Raw genomic sequence first — 21,592 nt, 5'->3', positions numbered from 1 at the left:
AAGAGCTTTTTTTCCATACTTCATACTTATTTTCCGAGCATTCACAAGACCGGTTAGCTGCAGGCAAACAAATGCAAGTCATTAATATTACAAAGATAAACCTCAAAATACAAAGTGTCATTCCCAATTCAAAAGAAAAAGGAAAGAAAAGGAGAAATAAAGAAAGCAAGCAAGTAAAATTATTAACTCCTGATCAAAGTCTTCCTTCCACCTTTGAAGCCAGAAAGCAAAATCATATTCCCCTTCACCTCACACTCTACTTACACCAGATCTATCATGGCATAAGGTAATTGATATGAAAAGTTCTATGCATAGCTATAATCCATTTTCACCTCTTTTTACCAATATAGTAACAGTAATCTTTAACATTTTGTCACCTAATGACACCATCACACACATTTTCAGTAACTAGATAATTCTAATGAGCCAAAATAAAATTACAGTAGATGCAATGCAATATTTTATCGCAATCACCCCTTTACTGCCAAGTGTTACCTTTTTAAATTATATTCTAAACTTCCATCAAGCTTAGGAAGCCAGTGCAGTTGCTAGAACAGTTTACTAGACACAATGAGGATATTATCCCTCTAACATAAAAAAAAAAAAAAAAAAAAGGTCACATACCAAGTACACCACACCATAGATTTTGATGCTTTCAATGAACCCAATGATACAGATTTCAAAGGAGGCTGAGGAGCACGAGTGTTTCCAGCAGTGGCCGAGCTCATAGCAGGAGTATGGCAGGATCTTGCTGAAGCTCCCCATCCTGCTGTTGTTACCACTACTGCTCCTGCTGGTACCTGTCTCTCCTCACTACCTAAAGGGCAACACCTGAAAAGGGAACATAAGCATGGGTGTGCTGTCAATCCTCCTGTCTAAGTACTAACTTGTGCAAGCAATCTATTGAGGTGTTGAAACAACTCCCACAGGAAGCATATGAAAAACAAATACACAGGCACCAGATCACAAGACAATACTATTCAGTTAACAATGAAGTATGTATGCTGTAAATTTCTTATGTACGTTAAACTGCAGATATCCAGACTGAGAATGCCTCAAGTACCTTGTGATAAATAAAGCTCAACACATCATCAAATAAGTCACCAGCATCAAGGCAGTTTTTTGTTCAAGCAAGTCAGTTCTTAGAATCCCACAAAAGCAACTGTCAAAATCTGCAGATACACTTAAACTATCAGATGCATCAATGGTGATGCAGCAAAACCAGTCTCATCACATAAAAAATATAAAAAAATCAAAGATGTATGTTGGAGTCATCATAGATATCACAGAGAGGATATCATCTCAAGTAGAGCAGTGTCACATCATCTTAATCCTTATCACAGGCAAAATAGTTGATAAGATATTTCATGAGCTCAGTGATAAACACTATACTCAGTAATCTGATAATGAAACTGTAAGATGTTCTTTAAAGAGGAAAAGAATGCTTATTAAAAAGAATCCCAAAAAATATATTGGCTCCTGACAGACGCTATGGTCCCAATACCTAAAACGAGAGAGAGAGAGAGAGAGAGAGAGAGAGAGAGAGAGAGAGAGAGAGAGAGAGAGAGAGAGAGAGAGAGAGAGAGAGAGAGAGAGAGAGAGAGAGAGAGAGAGAGAGAGAGAGAGAGAGAGAGAGAGAGAGAGAGAGAGAGAGAGAGAGAGAGAGAGAGAGAGAGAGAATGATAGGCAACAAATTCATCCAAGTAGACATGGCAAAAACTGTAGATTTTTCCTACTTAATAAGCTTCATGGGCAGACAAATTCATCTGCATGGTCAGTTAAAGGATAAGTAAATCTGTGCACTGACATAAATCTGCAATGTTGTTTCTGTAAGGCTGAGCTGTACATTACCAGTTTACTTTCTACCCTCATGAGAATTGGTTCACATTCTCTCACGTTCTCAGGATCTGATCGATTCAATTAATACATGGAGTCAATGTGACCCGGGTCTTATCATCCTGCACTGATCACATCAAGAATGGCATGACACGTTACAAAAGGAGGCACTGCACAAGCATTACATTTATGCCCCTACATCATAACTGCCTCTAACCAATACTAGCGAGTTGAACCTACAGCAGCTCAAAGGTCACGGTACGTGACTCTTCACTCAATGAAACATTGTAGTCACTCTTGCTAAAGCAGAGATTCACTGACCAGAAATGTCAGGTCACTGCAAGCTGGTTTCAAAGCAGAAAGATGAAAATCTCATAATAATGAGAAGGATGCTGTAATACTTCTATAAGGTGATTCCAAAAGCTTGATCACTGATGAGAAGTGTATTGCCATACATCACAACCTGTGGCTCACCCAGGCCCTATGATGAGTGTACTGGATAAAACAGCTCAAGACAGCCACAACTTCCATTGCCACATGTTCATTCCCATACATGTGCAATTTTTAACCTACTATACAGTACTGCAATTAATTTCTATACCTATTGTGTTGTTGCAATGTTTAAGATTTTTACAGTATGAAGGCATCATTCTCAGTCTGTGAAGTGGCAACTGTCAACAGCAGCAAGCCATCCTCTCTAAAAGTTTAAGCATTTCTATACTAAAGACAACACAAGCCAAGAACCGCTTCACCCTATTTACACAGCTATACAGACAAGAAAGTCAAGGCTCTCACGTGGCACTTGACTTTGTTTACAAATGCTTTCACTGTTGCAGGAGACACCCGACTGCTGTTGACAGATGCCACCTTGCCATCTCAGACTATCAGCTGACGCCACAAAATCAGTCACATCACCGCACTGAGGGAGATAAACAAACCAGCACCTGAGAGCTTGTCATCACTCAGTACTAAGTCTGTTTTGTCTGCCGCAGGGCTCGTCTTGACGTGTACAAGTATAAATAGAGGATGACTGGCAAATGACAAACCATAACTGTCCACGGGGGCGAGTTGTGTGTGGAAATGAGGTAACGTGTGTTGTGTTGCTTAATATAAAGTGTACGTATCCCACAGTACTCTCCACAACCACCAGCCCCATTCCGATAGTAATGACCTCAATCCTACCAACCACCACCCATTTCTCAATATGCATAACCCACACCAGTCCATTACTACTACATCACTAGAAAATTTACCGTCTGTTTGTGTGTGCAGTGTTGCGTTATAGTGTCAATAATCCACACCACCCCCACTATAACCCACCATCACACCACGATCTCAATCCTACACACTACCACCCACTTAGTAAATAAACAACAATCGCCCATTACAATTACACCACTACAAGAATTACCGTGTGTGTGCAGTGGGCTTGGGGCCAAATGAGGTTTATCTGGGTGGCGGGGTACCTCAGCGCAATCATGAAGGCTGGCGGGGTAGATATCAGGTCGCTATCTGTAGTTTTAGTTCCCCTACACGTCCGTCTGTCTGATTGGCCGCTACTGCCCGCCAACCTTCCGCACTACGAGCCTAACAGTGTTAAGTTCGTATAATTTTACTGTTATTATTATTATTATTATTATTATTATTATTATTATTATTATTTCTCATGTCTCTGTGTCATATGAAATAGTATTTGTACTACTACAGCTATTACCACTACTACTACTACTACTACTACTACTAGTAGTAGTAGTAGTAGTAGTAGTAGTAGTAGCAGAAATACTGCATTTTGGTTTATCAAAGCGACAGATGCGTGGTTATGTAATGCAGTTCACTATTACCATCTGCTTCCTTTTATTAATAATGACCATATGATATCTGTCACAAATCAAAGGTCGCAGATAACGTGGTGCTTTATACTTCAAAGAAGACCCTGATATGCGATCACGTGAAAAAGGAACACCCAAACAGCAGGTTTGATCTACAAAATAAATAAATAAATAAATAAATAAAAGTCAAACCACAAATTTATGATGTCGTTACGAAAGGCTTAAAACTGAAGATATGATGGAAGGTAGAGTGCATAGCGAGATGCGAACAATGAACAAAAATTATAGCACACACACACACACACACACACACACACACATGACCATATATATATATATATATATATATATATATATATATATATATATATATATATATATATATATATATATATATATATATATATATATATATATATATATATATACCAGTGGAAGACATTAAATTTTGTGTAGGTGGTGGGTGAGCATGGTGGCTGCAGATGATAATAATGATTATCTATATTTTGGTGTTTCACAAAGCTATTACTGGCTGTGTTGGCCTAGGTTAGGGTTGACTATGCTGGTCCGGGCAAAGCTACGAGGTCACACATTCTGAGGCGCACATCCATGATTCAACAGCTTGCATTATTACTTATATCACAGACTGAGTCACTTATTTGAGGTACTGAATCGCACATCATGAACTTATTCCATGCATCAGCCACTGAGAGCTATATTCTGAAACACCTCTGAGCTGCACCTCCATTACTTACAAAGTAATATTCCTCAAGTGTCAGGCTTGAATCATGTGTATCAAGGACCTGTGAATGTGTATAAGCATGTTAAGTCACAACTATTGTCTCAATGATGTTTGTGTATTTTCTATGGTAACTCTTCATTAGGATCTACACTAATCACAGCATTTACCTGCAGCTCTTCATGTGGCATCTTTACTCTTACCCACCTTGTAAATTTAGTGTTACTTTAAAATCAAACTTAAGACTGTAGTTTTCCTTTAGAAAATTAAGAAGGTACACATTTGTATGCAATCACATGGTCATCATTGCATATTACTTCTTATTATAGTCACAATCACCACACACTTTTTCACACGTCTTGTAATTTTTTATACAACTGCCACAGATCCATTCATTCTTCAGGAAGTGGCTTCCTTGTGGCTACTGCCATATTAATGGAGATTGCCCTTCTGTCCTCCAGAGCTACACTATGATGATAAGGAAAAGCACATGCTGTTTTGCATCTGCTTTCTGCAATGTATAGAATTCTGCACTTATCAACATTAATTTTCAATATTAGCAGTTTTCCCATAGCACTTAAAAATACTTTTCCAAGTGTTAATTTTGCTTTTTGCATGACAACTTATTGCAAGCAGTGGAAGTGAAGTGTGATGGAAGAGATGGAAGAGTTGGGGGATGAGGTTATAAAGGAGAGAAAGGGAGAAGTGGAGGGGAAAGAAACAGATCCCTAGCTACACTTTTGTGTCCCCATCAATATATGTAGCTGCCCCTCCAATTCAGGTAGTCCAAAAGTGGCACTGCTGAGACATAATGCTTAAAAATAGAACAAGAGATAGATTGCTTCACACAACAGCTACAAGAATTTGCTACATCTGAACTCACAAAGGAAAGAAGACAGCAGGGTTTGGCTCCTCACTTTTTTCCCACTGCAGCAGCCTGAGCCGCCTTCTTTGCCTTCACCATCTCAACAAGCTCCTGAAATGCCATCATGTGAGAATAAGACTTAAAAGTTACAATAACATCAGTGTCTACTGTGCACTATATAAAACCTTCACTACATACATACACACACACACACATATATAAAACCTTCACTACACACACACACACACACACACACACACACACACACACACACACACACACACACACACATAGCACTTACATCTCCATGCATTTATGGAGGGACCACAAAGATAAAAGCAGATCAAAAGATAAATGCATGAGAGAGAGAGAGAGAGAGAGAGAGAGAGAGAGAGAGAGAGAGAGAGAGAGAGAGAGAGAGAGAGAGAGAGAGAGAGAGAGAGAGAGAGAGAGAGAGAGAGAGAGAGAGAGAGAGAGAGAGAGAGAGAGAGAGAGAAAGAGTGTGTCACTCCATAAACAAGATAAACCTGATTTGTTTTCTCCACAATCTCACATACAGGGAATAGCAAGCAACACATCACCAGACACACAAACACACACACACACACACATATACAGACTTTATAGCGCCTCATGCAGTCTTTCTTAGTTCGGTTGGGGACACACTTGGCAATGCGGTCCCAGCGGTCAGGAGTAGAGACTGGATAGGTCTTGAGGGCTTGCTCCAGCAACCTCTGTTCCTCAGCTCCCCAAGCAGCAGTGTTCATCCCCAGCATCTCCTGTGGTGCTGCACAAAGGAAAGATCTAACATCAGCCTAAAAACATGTTTTTTCTTAAAATATCTTGGAATTGATTCACAGCTCAACTGGTGATATTGTATAGAGCTAAAAGACAATTCACAGCAGTTACACAGAGAAGGGAGAAAGCTCTTGAGTTCATACAGAGAAGACTCATGGTAATAATTAATTAGTATAAAAAGAGAAATGAGAAATTACCCAAGCATCAACATGATATAAAACTACACAAAGATGCAAAAGAATGATCTGAATGTCAGCATAACAGCAAGAACTCACTGTCATATCTCTGGGAGGCTGTGGTGTCGCTGATCACCTGCCGAGCCTGTGCCTTCTCCATGCTGTGGTAGGCATTCTTGTTGGCTGCCTCCCTCATGTGCTTGTCTGAGTGTTGCAGCTCCTTGGCCTTATTGAGCACCCTCCTTGGCCAGCCTGGTGATGCTGGTGGCTGTGTTGGTTGATATACTCTGCCACAACCTCCCACCTGCAGCATGGAGGGTTCAAAGAGTTCCTCTAAGTACAGCAATGCATAAAAACATAACCTAACATTAAGGGAGCTGCAAGAAGCCATCCTTGTATGAAACATATCTACCTATATCCACCTATCATTCCCATCCATAAATTTGTCTAATCCTTTAATGCTCCCCAATGACTCAGCACTAACAACCTGATTACTGAGTCCATTCCATTCATCTACTACTCCATCTGAGGACCAATTTCTTCCTCTCTAACTATTTTGAAGCTTGAACCCATTGTGTCTTGTTCTATCCTAATTATGATCCTGAGAATTTTATAAATGTAACCTTTGTTATATTCCCTATACCACGTGAAGACCTAAATGGTGTGTATGTAGAGAACAGTAGTAGGGATCAGATAACAACCTTGATATTAGTCATTTTAAAACACACATGGAAACACAAGAATAAGGCAATATATCAATCAAATAAAATATTAAAGCTTAAAAAACCCATCTATTTATATACTAGGCCAGCAATCTCACATCAGCTGGCCCAGACAAGGCACCACACACACACACACACACAGACACACACACACACACACACACACACACATGCACACCACTTAGTGTCAGCATGCTCGGCTCACAACCGAGAAGGCATGGGTTCAAGTCCTGGGAGAATCTCTTCATGTGTAGCCCCTGTTCACCTAGCAGCAAGTAAGTACAGGATGTAACCTGAAGGGTTATGGCCTCACTGTCCTAGTGTGCGGTGTGTGAATGGTCTCAGTCCTACCCAAAGATCAATCACTACAAGCTCTGACCTCTTTCCATATGGGGAACAGCTGGTTTGGTGACCAGCAGACGAATGTAGGTGAATGACACGTCATTCACACTCTTAGCCCTGTCAGCCCCAGTGGAAAGGGACAGCCTTGTGGACCACCAATAATAATAAGATATCAAAAAATATATAAAAAGAAGCAATTTACACACACACACACACACACGAACCAGCTCACCTCTTTGTTGTGCCGGCAGGGAAGAGGTTGACGGCTTTGATGAGCAGCTGGAGGTCATCTTGATTCCAGACTTTGAGTGATGAACCTTCCCCTCCTCCTCCACCCCCTCCCCTTGCTGCCGCTGCTGCACCTCCTCCCTCTCCTTTTTGATCCTGTTGCGCACCTCACTCACCTACAACAGAGAGAGAAGGCAAAGAAGTGTTACAGGGGGTCCTCAAGTTATGACAGAGTTCTGTTCCTATGCCATGTTATAAACTGATTTTCTGCATAGGTCAGAACCAGCATAAGTAAGCTACCTGCAGTATGTCAATCACTAATACTAATACTGTTGTACTGTAAAGTCATAGTCTAGGACATAAACACATAACTATTGTGCCTGTAAAAGAAACATATGAAGGACAAAAGTCAAGACTGTCATACACCAAGGACTCCTTGTACTAATCATAACTATCAGTGGAGAAATAGTCTGAAAGGTTTGACTATCCTAGGGAAAACAGGTCATACAGAATATCCAGATCATTTGGGGTGGATTGTTCTAATTTAGATTAGCTTGCTTTATGCTACTTTAGATTTAGCTAATCAGATAAGGTAATGTAACATGACTTAAATAGACCTAACATAGTTCATTTCAAAAGTGATGCAGATACCCATATGTCTGTTGGAGCAGCTTTTGGGTTCAAGGCTTAGGAAATTTTTTGATTTAAGAATGACAAAAATTATGCTTTTTCTTTTTTTTATATAAGCAACAATTACTGCTACTACTACTACTACTACTACTACTACTACTGTTGGCCCTCCACACTCACCTCCTGTGTCAAAAAATTACTACTGCTATTACTACTACTGTTGATCTCTCTCACTCACCTTTGTCAATTAACTACTACTACTACTACTGTTGATCCTCCCTCACCTCCTTCATGAGTACCTCCCACCCTTGCATCTTGTCCTGGGCCACTTGTGCTAGTTCCTTGTTGAGTTCCTCCAGGCAGGTCAGCTCCAGTGCCTCACACAGCAGCTCCACATCTGTCATGGTCTGCACTCGCTCCCCCTCCTCTGATGCAAAGTAACTGTTGTCCTTACAGAGAGTCCGCAGCATCTGGGAATAGAGGATACTATACTAATGATTTTCAGCCTCTCTGTTATTGCTGCAATGTTGCATATCTTGCTATCTTTTTACTGCTATTTTTTTTCTAGTAAACTCTGGAACTCCCTGCCTGCTCCAGAAGATCCTCCTTCCTATAACTTGAACTCTTTAAAATGGCTGGTTCCAACTTTTCAAAACACTTATCCAACAATTCTGGATAATCCTTATGATCTTTCTTTTGGGACTAGCATCTCAGTGGACTTTCTTTCCCCCCTTTTTATTGCCCTTGACCAAAGATCTTGCATAAAAAATGTTACTGAAATATGTGAGGAAAGGGTGAAGAGAGAGTATGTGAAGTTCAGAGCAAAGAGGAAGGGAATACAAGGGCAGGACTAAATAGAGAAATCTGTTGCAGTTATGTCCTCATGGAGTATTTATCAAGAGGTGTCAAATAAAGATAGACAGATACAGAGATGTTCTTTATCACTGTCACCATCACATCTATGCAATGACAAAGAATGTGTGCTTTATTCTATTTCACGTTGCTTTTTAAAATTATTTACGTGAACAAAATACAGGCAATCATAATTTGTATATATATTTTTTTAGTTTCCAAATTAATTTACACATTTGAACACTAAATTTAATGCTCTTTCCATCTTTCTAATACAAATGCAGTCCTCTCAGCCCCTTATGAACAGGAACTGTATCAAAATCATTTAAAAAATGACATCAAAGAAAAAGGAAAAAAATATAAATCTGAAAGTATATAATGAATGAGAATATTTTAATGTGAAATGTTACAGAAGATGAAAGTGGGTAGAGTTTCATTTTTTAGTTTTTCTTTTTTTTTTAGCAAATTTTGTAGCCTTAAAATGAATGATAAAAAAAAAAAAAAAAAAAAAAAAAAGACTTGCCAGGTAGAATGATGGCTCCAGGCATGAGTCATGAGAACTATAGGGGCAGGTGACAGGAAAGGAGGACTGCGACAAGATGAAAGTGAAAGGGGAGAGGAAAGGAACAGGAGGAGGAAAGGATATAATGTAGTGGGCTTGCTTGCCATAGCCAGGGATCATTATTATTATTATTATTATTATTATTATTATTATTATTATTATTATTATTATTATTATCATCATCATCATTATTATTATTATTTTTTTTTTATATATATATTGGAGGATCACTGGCCAAGGACAACAAAGACTGAAAAAAAAAAAAAAAGAAGAAAGAGGCCCACTGAGGTGCTGGCTCCTGAACACAGTCAAGTGTTAGTCAAACAAACAGGGTAAGTGCCTTGAAACCTCGCTCTTGAAAGAGTTCAAGTCATAGGAAGGTGGAAATACAGAAGCAGACAGGGAGTTCCAGAGTTTACCAGAGATAGGGATGAATGATTGAGAATAATGGTTAACTCTTGCATTAAAGAGGTAGACAGAATAGAGATGAAAGAAAGAAGAAAAGACTTGTGCAGTGAGGCATGCAGTTAGCAAGATCAGAAGAGCAGTTGCCATGAAAATAGCAGTAGGAGGTAGCAAGAGACTCAACACTGCAGTGATGAAAAAGAGGCTGAAGACAGTCAGTTAGAACACACTAGAAAGAAAGTGCACCACGAAAATTCAATATATTTGTCAGGAGAATTTTTGATTATGTTAGCGATCACAGCAGTTTAAGCGTCAAAGACAAGTGTGTGGTAAGTTCTTACATGTCAAGCAGATTCTACCCTCCTCCTCACCTTCCTCTCTTTTTTGAATGCTTTCTTCAGCACCTCTCTTTCCTTCTTTTCTACCTCCTGTTTTGCTCTTTGCTCTGCCTCCTCTGCTTCTCTTTTCTTTCTCTCTGCTTCCTCAGCTTCCTGCCTTACCTGAAAACACCAAATTTACACATTAGGAAGACATATCATTAAAAAAAAAGACAACATAGCATGGTATTTCAAAATATATGGCATTTCCGAGCATAAGACATGAAAAATACAAATCAATGAGAAAAATGTGAAGCCTTGGTCTGTTGTAGAAATCAATGCATATATGTGTCCGAGAGTAGTTAGAGATTGGCCTGGTGCTAATACTGGAGATCACAATGTGCACTCACCCTCTCCTCCTCTTCTTGTTTTTGCCTGATTGCCTCTGCTTTTGCCTTTTTCTGAGCCAGTCTTCTTTCCTTGTCTTCTTCTTTAAATCTTAAAAAAATTAAAATATATATATATATATATATATATATATATATATATATATATATATATATATATATATATATATATATATATATATATATATATATAATTCTTCATCTCTTTCCCTCTTTTTCTATAAACTTACCCATTCTTTAGCTACAGAAGTAGACAGCAAAAGCAGCAATTAATTTTTCCCTCATAAGGAGTCAGAAGTAAAACAAGAACAGCTTCTTTGCAATCTAAATCATCATAAACCCTTCCATCAAAATGAAATTTGAAGTATTATGTAACAACAGAAAAAAGTACTCCTTGTGATAAATATCTCTTGGGATAATGCACAAAATTTCAACTTTTATTGGGATACAACGAAAATACACAAAATCAGTAATAAGTAACGAAACATACTTGGCTATCCTTGGGTCACAGGCATATGCATTGTCAACTAGCCTGCGCAATCGACCCATCTCCTCCTTCCAACGCCTCGCTCGCTCTACCTTGTTCTGCTTCTCTATCCATCGACGCTCCTCCCGGCTGGCAAGATTGACTGATTTAAAGAAGGGAAGGCGACCACAACATTGCAATCACATTGCACTGTTACAAAATATTCAAAGAAACTAAAATGACCAGTTAAAGCAATCAGAACAATGTCAGTGCCAGTTTTCCTTGCCATAAGTCTGGGTATTCTGTCTAGCCATATTAAATTTTCTTGTTATTTTTTCCAATGTCAAGTCTAGGCTTAAGTTTGGGCATTATTTCCTTATTCAATTAAAATTTTATTCAATGTTAATGTTTCAAGATACAAATTTCACCATTTTTGCTGCCTTTGGGAAGATAAAGCAAGGCTGGAGTGGAATACACATAACTCTAAAAAGACCAGACATACAAATAGTGAAGACTCACTCCTGTCCCTTCTCCTTTTCCTCCTCATCCAGATATGAAAACTCTCGCCAGGAATCAAAGTCGTACCAGAATCCATAGAAGCGATCAACCTGCACAGTGATGAAAATTAAGTCGGTTAACAATACAAAATAAACACTATTCATAAAGAAATCTTGAAATGATGTTTTATGTGTAAGTTACTGGACCCTCTATGCTGAGGAAAATTATAGTGTATGATATTTTAAACAAACTTTCAAAATTACTGGTCTATCTTTCCATCAACATAGCATATGATGATGGTAACTATAAAAAGTAAACTGTCACCAAATATCTACTTGCATTTCTGCTACTAGTAATCTCACTTCTAAAACAGTACAAGGGAGATTGATGTGACTGTACAGGCCAATCACTCTCTCCAGTTACTTAATCTGCTAATCTGGACTGACCTTTTGTTTGGTGTCATCAGGTTTGCCCAAGCCAGGAACGTGCTTGTGGGTGGACCAACGAGCATTGCACTCAAACACCCCTGTGAAAATCTGCAATGCAACACTGTGCCTTACAAAGATGTGGTGGAGACTGAAGAAGATGGAGAGAGAGAGAGAGAGAGAGAGAGAGAGAGAGAGAGAGAGAGAGAGAGAGAGAGAGAGAGAGAGAGAGAGAGAGAGAGAGAGAGAGAGAGAGAGAGAGAGAGAGAGAGAGAGAGAGAGAGAGAGAGAGAGAGAGAGAGAGTTATATAATCTAATATATAGACCTGACATTACAATATGAGATGGAGTTAATCCCTTCAGTGATATGTAATCATCCACACCACTACAAGTAATGTATACAATCTTTATAACCACCTGCAAGAAAAAAGCGGTGAAAAGGAATAGATTTTTTGCAATTTCTAGCCAGTATAATGTTTGGAGATGGCTGTAGAATGTGAAGAATTGTCCCAGAGTGGTTAGTGGTAAAGAAAAGATGTACCAAATAGCAATGAATACTGAACTTTCAATTCTTTGTTGAGTCATTTTTCTTCCTAATAGGAGTTAGCGCTTGCCTTGTGTGCACATATATTTGACATTACAGTATGACATGGAGTTAAAAGACCTTTGAATTCTTTGTGGAATAAATTTTCTTCTTAGTGGGGATCAGCGCTTACCTGGAAGAAGTTTGCCTTATTGTGTGCACTGACAGCCGGCACCTCGTCATCAAACTCTGGGTCCACCGACTCCCAGGAGCGTCGCTTGATGGGGTCCCCGAGAATCTCATAGGCTTTGGTGATGCAGGTGAAGTAGTCATCGTCATCCCTCACCTCCTCCCCAGCTGCTCGCCGCTTGTCTGGGTGGTGCCACAGAACCATCGTGCGGTCTGTGAGGAGTAACACAATGGACGGAAGTGCACACTAATGCTGCACTCTCATTCCTTTACCCAAGTGTTGGGTCATCCTGTTTTAAGCACGTACCAAAGGGAATGCTAATTATTATATTAGACTTACAGATATCTTAGCATAAAACCAATGATCAGAAAATATAATGTCTATCTATCTATCTATCTATATATCAGGTTGCCAATCCCACATGGGGTGGCCCAGACAAACCACCACACACTCTTACAAATATCATTCACACTCATAGCCATAGGGGCGCCAACTATTCTTCAGACACATTCTCTCTGCTCTTCTGTATGCACCACCTAGCTACAATTCAAGAGCTTGTTAAAGCTAACAGTTATGGGCATGGTTTCATAATTAATAGTAATTACTACAAACAACATGATGGCATTCCCTTTGGGTTCTACTTTAGCAAATGTATCCCAAATGATTGGTGTGAGCAAAACTTCAATAATTAGCCATGCAATGTCAATAGCAGGCAACAAACTGCCTGTGCCAGATGATTGACAAAAGTCAACTGACAATGCTCCTCGCTGTGGGCCACAGGAAGACACAGCTCGCCCACGCCCACTCACTGTCAGTGTGGCCACACTTATTTGGTACAATGCTCCCACTTTTCTCACCATTTATCACACTCACCTGCTTGCTCACAACCATTGCCAGTGTGGCCATAGTCATAGTCTCAAACCACCATACTACACCCCAGGAGCTTTGGTATAGCAAAGCCAACCACATACATCCATAGCAAGGCACAAATAAAATGTAGTTATTGAAAATATACAAATAAAATAAAAATACCAAGACTAAAAGGGCTGACACTGCAACTGAAAACTGGCACTATAAAAATACCTTCAAACAGCAGGTGCACTAAAACTTGGTACTCAGTACACTATACACTCTAGCTCCAGATGCCACCAGGACTTACACGCTCTTTTGATGTCATCATCAGAGGCCTTGTACCTGTGCTTTCGGAGTCCCAGTACTGCATAATGATCCTGGTCCTGAAAGGCAATGTTGTAGAAATGTATCAATATATAAAAGAAAGATACTAATCAAATAAATGACAGAGGTAAGTGATGCTCTCATAGTGAACAATCAAGACAGAACTATATATGCTAGATAAGTTTAGGTTTTGAAAAGAGCTTAGTAAGAACTGGTTCACAGAGTAGTGGACAAATAGAACAGGCTTAGCATTCATGTGGTCAGCACCTACACCATAAGTGATATCATGAGGTTAGATGACTAGGCATATGCATATAGAGGCCAGATGGCAATAGGAAGGCTGACTGCATGGGGAAGAGGAGGATAACAGATTTTCATGGTTAGTACAGGAGTTATCCAGTGTAGGCCAGCCAATCTTTTGCAGTCTTCTCCATTCTTATGTTGCTATGACTGGACCATGCTGGCTGAGTTCTCACCTTCCAGTCTGCTGGGTTGAGAGAGCGAAGATAGTGTATGTCATCCTCCACCTCCACCTCCTGAGCCTCCTCCTCCTCACTCTCCTCTTCACTTTCCCCAACTGAGGAGGTGAGGTGGCCCCGCAGACGCCGTGCCTCATATATGTGGAACCATCGTCCCACTGGTTCTACCTCCACCTGGATGAGTGCTGTGGAAGGGAGAGGTAGAGAGAAAATAAAACAGATATTACCAAGAATACCATTCAGGATGCTGAGGAAATAAAGGACATATTGTACAGAAAGAGACAGAAAAGAAAAATACCATAAGAGAAGAACAACTAGAAGGTCATCTCTAAAAAGTACACACACACACAAAGAGACAGACCATGAAAGATAAAGAGATGTTGTTGCAGAGACTATACACCAAAACATCATCTGAGAAATTCTCATCTACATACAAAAGCCCCCTGGTTAAGTTAAGTTAGTGTTCTTAATGGGGGCATCCACTGGAGAAAGATGCACTGGTTAAGCTGGATTAGTGTCTTTAAAGGGGGGACAGGACTCGCCTTTCAGTTAGGTTGGGTAAAGTTAGGTTAAGCTAGAAAGTTCCCAGTTTTCAATATATGGCACCTCATCCTTAGACTTTCCAACGAATGTCAAAATTTGGCATAATTTAGCTTCTTCCACCCTAAAACTCCATTTTCCCACCATGTCTCCAAGCTTGTTAGGGACAGAAAAAAGATAGGATTTGTGGTGTTAAACTGCAATTTACTGGTAAGAATAGCATAATGGAGATCTGGGTGATGGAGCCTCCCAATTAGCAAGGTTAGTAATCTCACAGTTAGAATAGTGTAGTGGGGAATATGGGGGGGATGGGATATTCTCTGTTTGTTGACTATTTTTAAGGATTTCTGCGCAAAACAGTGTTTTTACTCCTTAAACTTTTCAGGCTTCCCAACTTTGATTTATTTTGGCCTGCACTCTCCTACCTTAAAAATGTAAAAAGAAAACAGGAAAAGGAGTGGAGAAAATTAACGGTGAAAAAAATTGTATTTTCGGACAAAATGAAAAACTTAAAATTCTATAGATATAAAATGTAGATATATTAACAAAGTTTCTATGATATCTCTTTCAAAGCAATTAACTAAAAATAAAGCCTGAGGGAAAGAAAAGGATAATATGGAGATAACCTTAGCCTCTTCTAGGGTTAATACGTACATGTCAGATAGAATTAAGGTTGTAGAATATCATGCAATATATATCAACTTCTGGAAACTTGTAAAAAAAAAAAAAAAAAAAAAAAAAAAAAAAAAAAAAAAAAAAAAAAAAAAAAAAAAACAAGGTTAATGAACTGATGCATTCCCATGCTACACCCTCCCCTTCCAAGTGCTTGAGGGTCACTGTTGGCTGGCTGCTGGAGCTGTGCAGGGCAGGGTGAGGTTAGCCATTAAGGGAATCAGAATACTTAGAGTTATTTGAAGTTATTACTTAATTATGAAAAAAAAAAAAAAAAAAAAAAAAAAAAAAAAAAAAAAAAAGGCAAGGATTAGGGTTAGGGTTAGGTTAGTTTAGGTTACGTCAGGGTTAGGCTAGGTTAGCAAGACCTTCAAATAACTAAGTATTGTGATTCCTGTAATGGCTAACCCTGCCCTGCCCCACACACCTCTCGCAGCCAGCCAGCAATGACTCTCGACAACTCAGACGAGGAGTGTGTAGCATGGGGATGCATCAGTTCATTAACCTTTTACCTTTTTTTTTGCTTAAACAAGTTTCTGTAAGTTGATATATATTGCAAGATATGCTACAACCTTAATTCTACCTGACATGTAAGTATTAACTTCAGAAAAGGCTAAGGTTACTTCAGAAGAGGTTTAGGTCCATATTCCCCCAACAAACACTTACTATGATTTCAAAGCCACAGAATGTACTATGTGCCCAGGAGGTACCACCCCTGTCGCCCCCCTTAATCTGTTCGGTAAAACTGCAGGGTTGGACCTCCTCTCTATTCATTAAAAACACATTGCAACGTGATAGAGTACTTACTATAGAACATGTCTGTGATGTTTTCAATGTGGGGAAGGCTTTTGTAAGGCCATAGTAATTAAATTAATAGCGCGCTGCCTCCAGAAACTAAGTCCACAATCATCCCAAGGATATAAGTTAGGTTAGGTTAGTAACCTTAGGGGGTCCAGGGGAGGCACAGCCCCCCTGGACCCCCCTTTCTCACACATTGATGAATATAATTGAATACAGGAAGGGGAAATAATGAAAGTCTCTCTCTCTCTCTCTCTCTCTCTCTCTCTCTCTCTCTCTCTCTACCTAGCCATGTCGACACACGGCCTTGAAGACAAACCCTTTCACCACCACTACCACCACCACCACCTCCTCCTCTTCCTCCTCCTCTTCTTCTTTCGTATCATAGTCTATATTCTCCTCCTTTTTCTCCTCCTCCTCCTCCTCTTCTATTCCTCCTTCTCTATTCCTCTTCTTCATTGTTATTCCTCCTCCTCCTCCTCCTCCTCCTCCTCTTCCTTGTCTTCTTCCTTTGTGTAGTCCATATTCTCCTCCTCCTCCTCCTCTTCATAATCATCATCTTTTCTTCTCCTTCCTCTTCTTCTTCTTCTTCTTCTTCTTCTTCTTCTTCTTCTTCTTCTTCTTCTTCTCCTCCTCCTCTTCTCATACCTCACATTCACTTTCAACATCAAATCCTCCTCCTCCTCCTCTCCCTCCTCCTCCTCCTCCTCCTCCTCCTCATCTTCAGTAATTTCATGCCAACCAGAGATATCAAGTTAATGTGTCTTCGTATTGTTTTCCTCCTCCTCCTCCTCCTCCTCCTCCTCTGAGAACTAACGGGGATTTTATTCATTTTTACTCTCACATTCCTTCCCTACTCTTCCCTACCTCCTCCTCCTCCTCCTCCTCCTCCTCCTCCTCCTCCTCCTCTGAGAACTAACGGGGATTTTATTCACTTTTACTCTAACATTCCTTCCCTACTCTTCCCTACCTCCTCCTCCTCCTCCTCCTCCTCCTCCTCCTTCCCCTCCTCCTCCACTGTGATTATAAAATATGTTGTGTATTACGTATATTGTTAAGCTCCAGGAGAGAAAGAGAGAGAGAGAGAGAGAGAGAGAGAGAGAGAGAGAGAGAGAGAGAGAGAGAGAGAGAGAGAGAGAGAGAGAGAGAGAGAGAGAGAGAGAGAGAGAGAGAGAGAGAGAGAGAGAGAGGAAAGGTTAACCAGAAAGAATTTTAAGTGAAAGATGGAGGGAGAGAGAGAGAGAGAGAGAGAGAGAGAGAGAGAGAGAGAGAGAGAGAGAGAGAGAGAGAGAGAGAGAGAGAGAGAGAGAGAGAGAGAGAGGAAAGGTTAACCAGAAAGAATTTTAGTTAAGTGAAAGATGGAAATGAGAGAGAGAGAGAGAGAGAGAGAGAGAGAGAGAGAGAGAGAGAGAGAGAGAGAGAGAGAGAGAGAGAGAGAGAGAGAGAGAGAGAGAGGAAAGGTTAACCAGAAAGAATTTTAGTTAAGTGAAAGATGGAAATGAGAGAGAGAGAGAGAGAGAGAGAGAGAGAGAGAGAGAGAGAGAGAGAGAGAGAGAGAGAGAGAGAGAGAGAGAGAGAGAGAGAGAGAGAAAGGTTAACCAGAAAGAATTTTAATTAAGTGAAAGATGGAAAGAGAGAGAGAGAGAGAGAGAGAGAGAGAGAGAGAGAGAGAGAGAGAGAGAGAGAGAGAGAGAGAGAGAGAGAGAGAGAGAGAGAGAGAAATAAAATAAAAGAACAAAGAAAAGTAAAAATTTGAAAGAGCTAGACAGACAGACAGACAGACGAGAGAGAGAGAGAGAGAGAGAGAGAGAGAGAGAGAGAGAGAGAGAGAGAGAGAGAGAGAGAGAGAGAGAGAGAGAGAAATAAAATAAAAGAACAAAGAAAAGTAAAAATTTGAAAGAGCTAGACAGACAGACAGACAGACGAGAGAGAGAGAGAGAGAGAGAGAGAGAGAGAGAGAGAGAGAGAGAGAGAGAGAGAGAGAGAGAGAGAGAGAGAGAGAGAGAGAGAGGGGGGGTGACCAGTCTTTCCTCCAGCAAACTGTTATTCCCTTCAAAGTTGCACTAAAATTTTCCCTCCAGCCACAAACATTATCTCTATTTCTTACTCACCTCAAGGCCTCTCTCTCTCTCTCTCTCTCTCTCTCTCTCTCTCTCTCTCTCTCTCTCTCTCTCTCTTTCAGTTAGTGTGACTCACCTAGCTATCTATTTATCTGTCTGTCCGTCTGTCTGTCTGTCTCTGATGTAACTAAATCTCTCTCTCTCTCTCTCTCTCTCTCTCTCTCTCTCTCTCTCTCTCTCTCTCTCTCTCTCTCTCTGGCTCTTTAAATCTCTTAACCAGATGATACATGGCATTTTTTTTAAACAATGGTAATAATAATAAAATAATAATAATAATAATAATAATAATAATAATAATAATAATAATAATAATAATAATAACAATAGCAATAAAAATAACAACAAATAATAATAATTAGAATGTTTTACCTTTAACGAAGCTTGAAGTGGTGGTGGTGGTGGTGGTGGTGGTGATGCTGGCTTGGATGAACAGTAGTAACAATAATATCCTTCATTGTATTATATATGGTGTAAGGTCTTGCGGTTTGCATTGATCTTGAGGCTTATTTCAGTTAGTCAGCTAGCCAAGCCTCCCCTCGCAGCAGTCATCTGCAAACACAACGTATATGATGCGCTGTTGAATTGTCGTCCTTGTATTCCTTCCAGTGTAATTATGGTGTTGATTTAATGTTATCTGTTGATGTTTACTTAGTTCATTGAACATGGTTTTATGGAGCAAAATACAGTCGCCTTGGTACAGCCAGCTCGCTCACTTTTATACAGCGTAATGCACCAGATGTTCCTGAACACACATTAACCTCGTCTCCGCAGAGCAAATTTTGTTGTTTTCTTGGTGAGAGAGAGAGCAAACTGTGCACGGGGAGGGAGCCAGGGAGCTACAGGGAACCAGGACGCCGCTGTGTTGTTATGCCAAAACACTCAGCTGCGGCTTGTCATACCCAGTACGTCTTTACACTTTAAAAAGCTTGTCAGGGCGGCAATGTCCACTTGCTTACTTGGTAATGTGTCTCTGAGTCGCTGAATGTTGGCCAGGCAGCTGTTGTGTTCGTGGGACAGGTAAAATAAGCACAACAGCGGCTGGAACTCACCTCAGTCACAGATTCGTGCTTAAACTGTTTTGGCGCCGCCAAAAGACCATCTCAATATGCAGATTTTATTTCTAACTTATGAAAACAAATAATGTTTAGGGGATTTTGTGCATTCATATTTTGTAGAAATATACTAGAAGAGGAAAAGTCTCACTAACCTTGAGTTTTATCAATTAAGGAGCAAAATAAGTGTTTTTCCCCGAAAATTTAGATGGTATGAAAAGCATACCATGTTTACAATCTTCACTATTGTCTCATTGTCTAGGTTATTACCTAGACAGACATGTAAAAATACTCTTAACTATTTTAGTATTTCGTTAGATGGTAACAGATATCCAAAAAAGAGATAAGATACCCAGTAACTCTTGTGAAATATGACACGATGAATGACAGTCTTCACTACATTATGACTTTTATGCTACGAGAGAGAGAAATGCTTTTGATGCCACCTTGTCTATAAGAGCAGGGTGAATGAGTGGAAGCCCCAATAAATTATTATCCTTTATGATATTACCTTATCCTTTGCTGTGTGTGTTATTCTTCGTCTATAAGAGCAGGGTGAATGAGTGGAAGCCCCAATAAATTATTATCCTTTATGATATTACCTTATCCTTTGCTGTGTGTGTTATTCTTTGTCTATAAGAGCAGGGTGAATGAGTGGAAGCCCCAATAAATTGTTATCCTTTATGATATTACCTTAACCTTTGCTGTGTGTGTTATTCTGCTCTTACCTTATTTCCACCCAATCCATAAATTTGTCTAAAGCTCCCCAATGACTCAGTACTAACAACCTGATTGCTGAGTCTATTCCATTCTATCCTGTCTTTCTTAAATCTATCCTCAAGCTTGAATCCATTTTTACTTCTTGTCCTTCCCTGTTTACTGCCTCAGAGAATTTTGCTTATATCACCCTTGTTGCATCTCATATCACTTGAAGAAATGGATTAGACCTCCTTTTAATCTAATTCTGCCTTTATCAAGCACAAACCAATTATTTATTGCCCTACCTGGAGAATTTTGCTTATATCACTCTTATTATGTCCCCTATACCACTTTCCAAGACCATCAGACCCCTCTTAACCTCTACCTTTTATTAAGTTTAAACCAATTATTTATTTTCCTAAATATAATTACTGACCCTGAAAATTGTGTTTCCCTTTGTGTCATTGCATTATCTCGCTCCATTTCTTCTCCAGAGTGTGTATGACAGCCTGTGTGGTGACATGGTGGTGTCTGTGGCTGACTGTGGCAGGCATGGAGGTCTGGGGAGGAGGAGAGGATGGGGAAAGAGGAGGAAGAGAGGAGAGGTCCCTTCAGCAAATCCCCTTAGGAACCTCAGGATTTCCCTTACCTGTGGATATTGACCCCATTCCTTCAGGTAAGTGAGTAATGGGTGGTGATGGTGGTGTAAATTATCAGAGAGCTATCATAAATACTATCACTGAGTTTATGTAATGTTGCTTCACTAGTCTTATTAATGGTGACACTTCACACAGGCCCCAGAGAACAGATCAACCAAGTGACATCCTTCATTGATGGGTCGGTGATCTACGGGTCCAGCAAGGAGGAGAGTGACGAGCTGCGTGCCTTCTCTGGCGGCCTCCTCAAGGTGCAGCGCGGCCCGGCAAACACCCAGATCCTCATGGCCGACACCAACCAGATTGACTGCAAGACCTCAGGAAGATTCAAGTATGTGTTTGTGTGATAGATGAGTGCATTAGTTAGTGAAAGGGTTATTCAGAGCCTTAGACTGATGTATTTTGAGGTGAACATGACACAAAAACAGCAGAAATTTCCCATAATTAACAACAGAAAGCCAAGCAAACAATAAAACAACAGAGAAAATGATAAAAACACCACAGTTTTGTCTACCACGCCTCACCACTGACAGTCTCTCCACCACCAGAGCCAGGTCACGCAAGACTCGGGCAGCAGACGGCCAGCTCAA

The 21,592-nt window shown here is 40.0% G+C and overlaps 1 protein-coding gene and 1 pseudogene across 1 annotated transcript in view; one reads left to right on the top strand and one right to left on the bottom strand.

Moving 5' to 3' along the window:
- Positions 1–637: 637 nt before the first annotated feature.
- On the bottom strand, positions 638–19,046 carry LOC135104005 (dnaJ homolog subfamily C member 2-like; annotated as a pseudogene).
- Positions 19,047–19,399: 353 nt separating this feature from the next.
- The window catches only part of LOC135104004 (heme peroxidase 2-like), a 9,277-nt gene continuing 7,084 nt past the window's right edge, over positions 19,400–21,592 (top strand). Inside the window, exons 1-4 of the mRNA XM_064010868.1 lie at positions 19,400–19,497; positions 20,841–21,022; positions 21,141–21,333; positions 21,551–21,592. The exon at positions 21,551–21,592 is cut by the window's right edge and continues 239 nt beyond it. Of these exons, the coding sequence (XP_063866938.1) occupies positions 19,463–19,497; positions 20,841–21,022; positions 21,141–21,333; positions 21,551–21,592 (452 nt within the window). The 5' untranslated portion in view covers positions 19,400–19,462. The remainder of the gene's footprint in view (positions 19,498–20,840; positions 21,023–21,140; positions 21,334–21,550) is intronic.

This window comes from Scylla paramamosain, chromosome 10 (genome assembly GCF_035594125.1).
Source record: "Scylla paramamosain isolate STU-SP2022 chromosome 10, ASM3559412v1, whole genome shotgun sequence".
NCBI lineage: Eukaryota > Metazoa > Arthropoda > Malacostraca > Decapoda > Portunidae > Scylla > Scylla paramamosain.
This window is presented reverse-complemented; position numbering and strand designations above follow the sequence as displayed.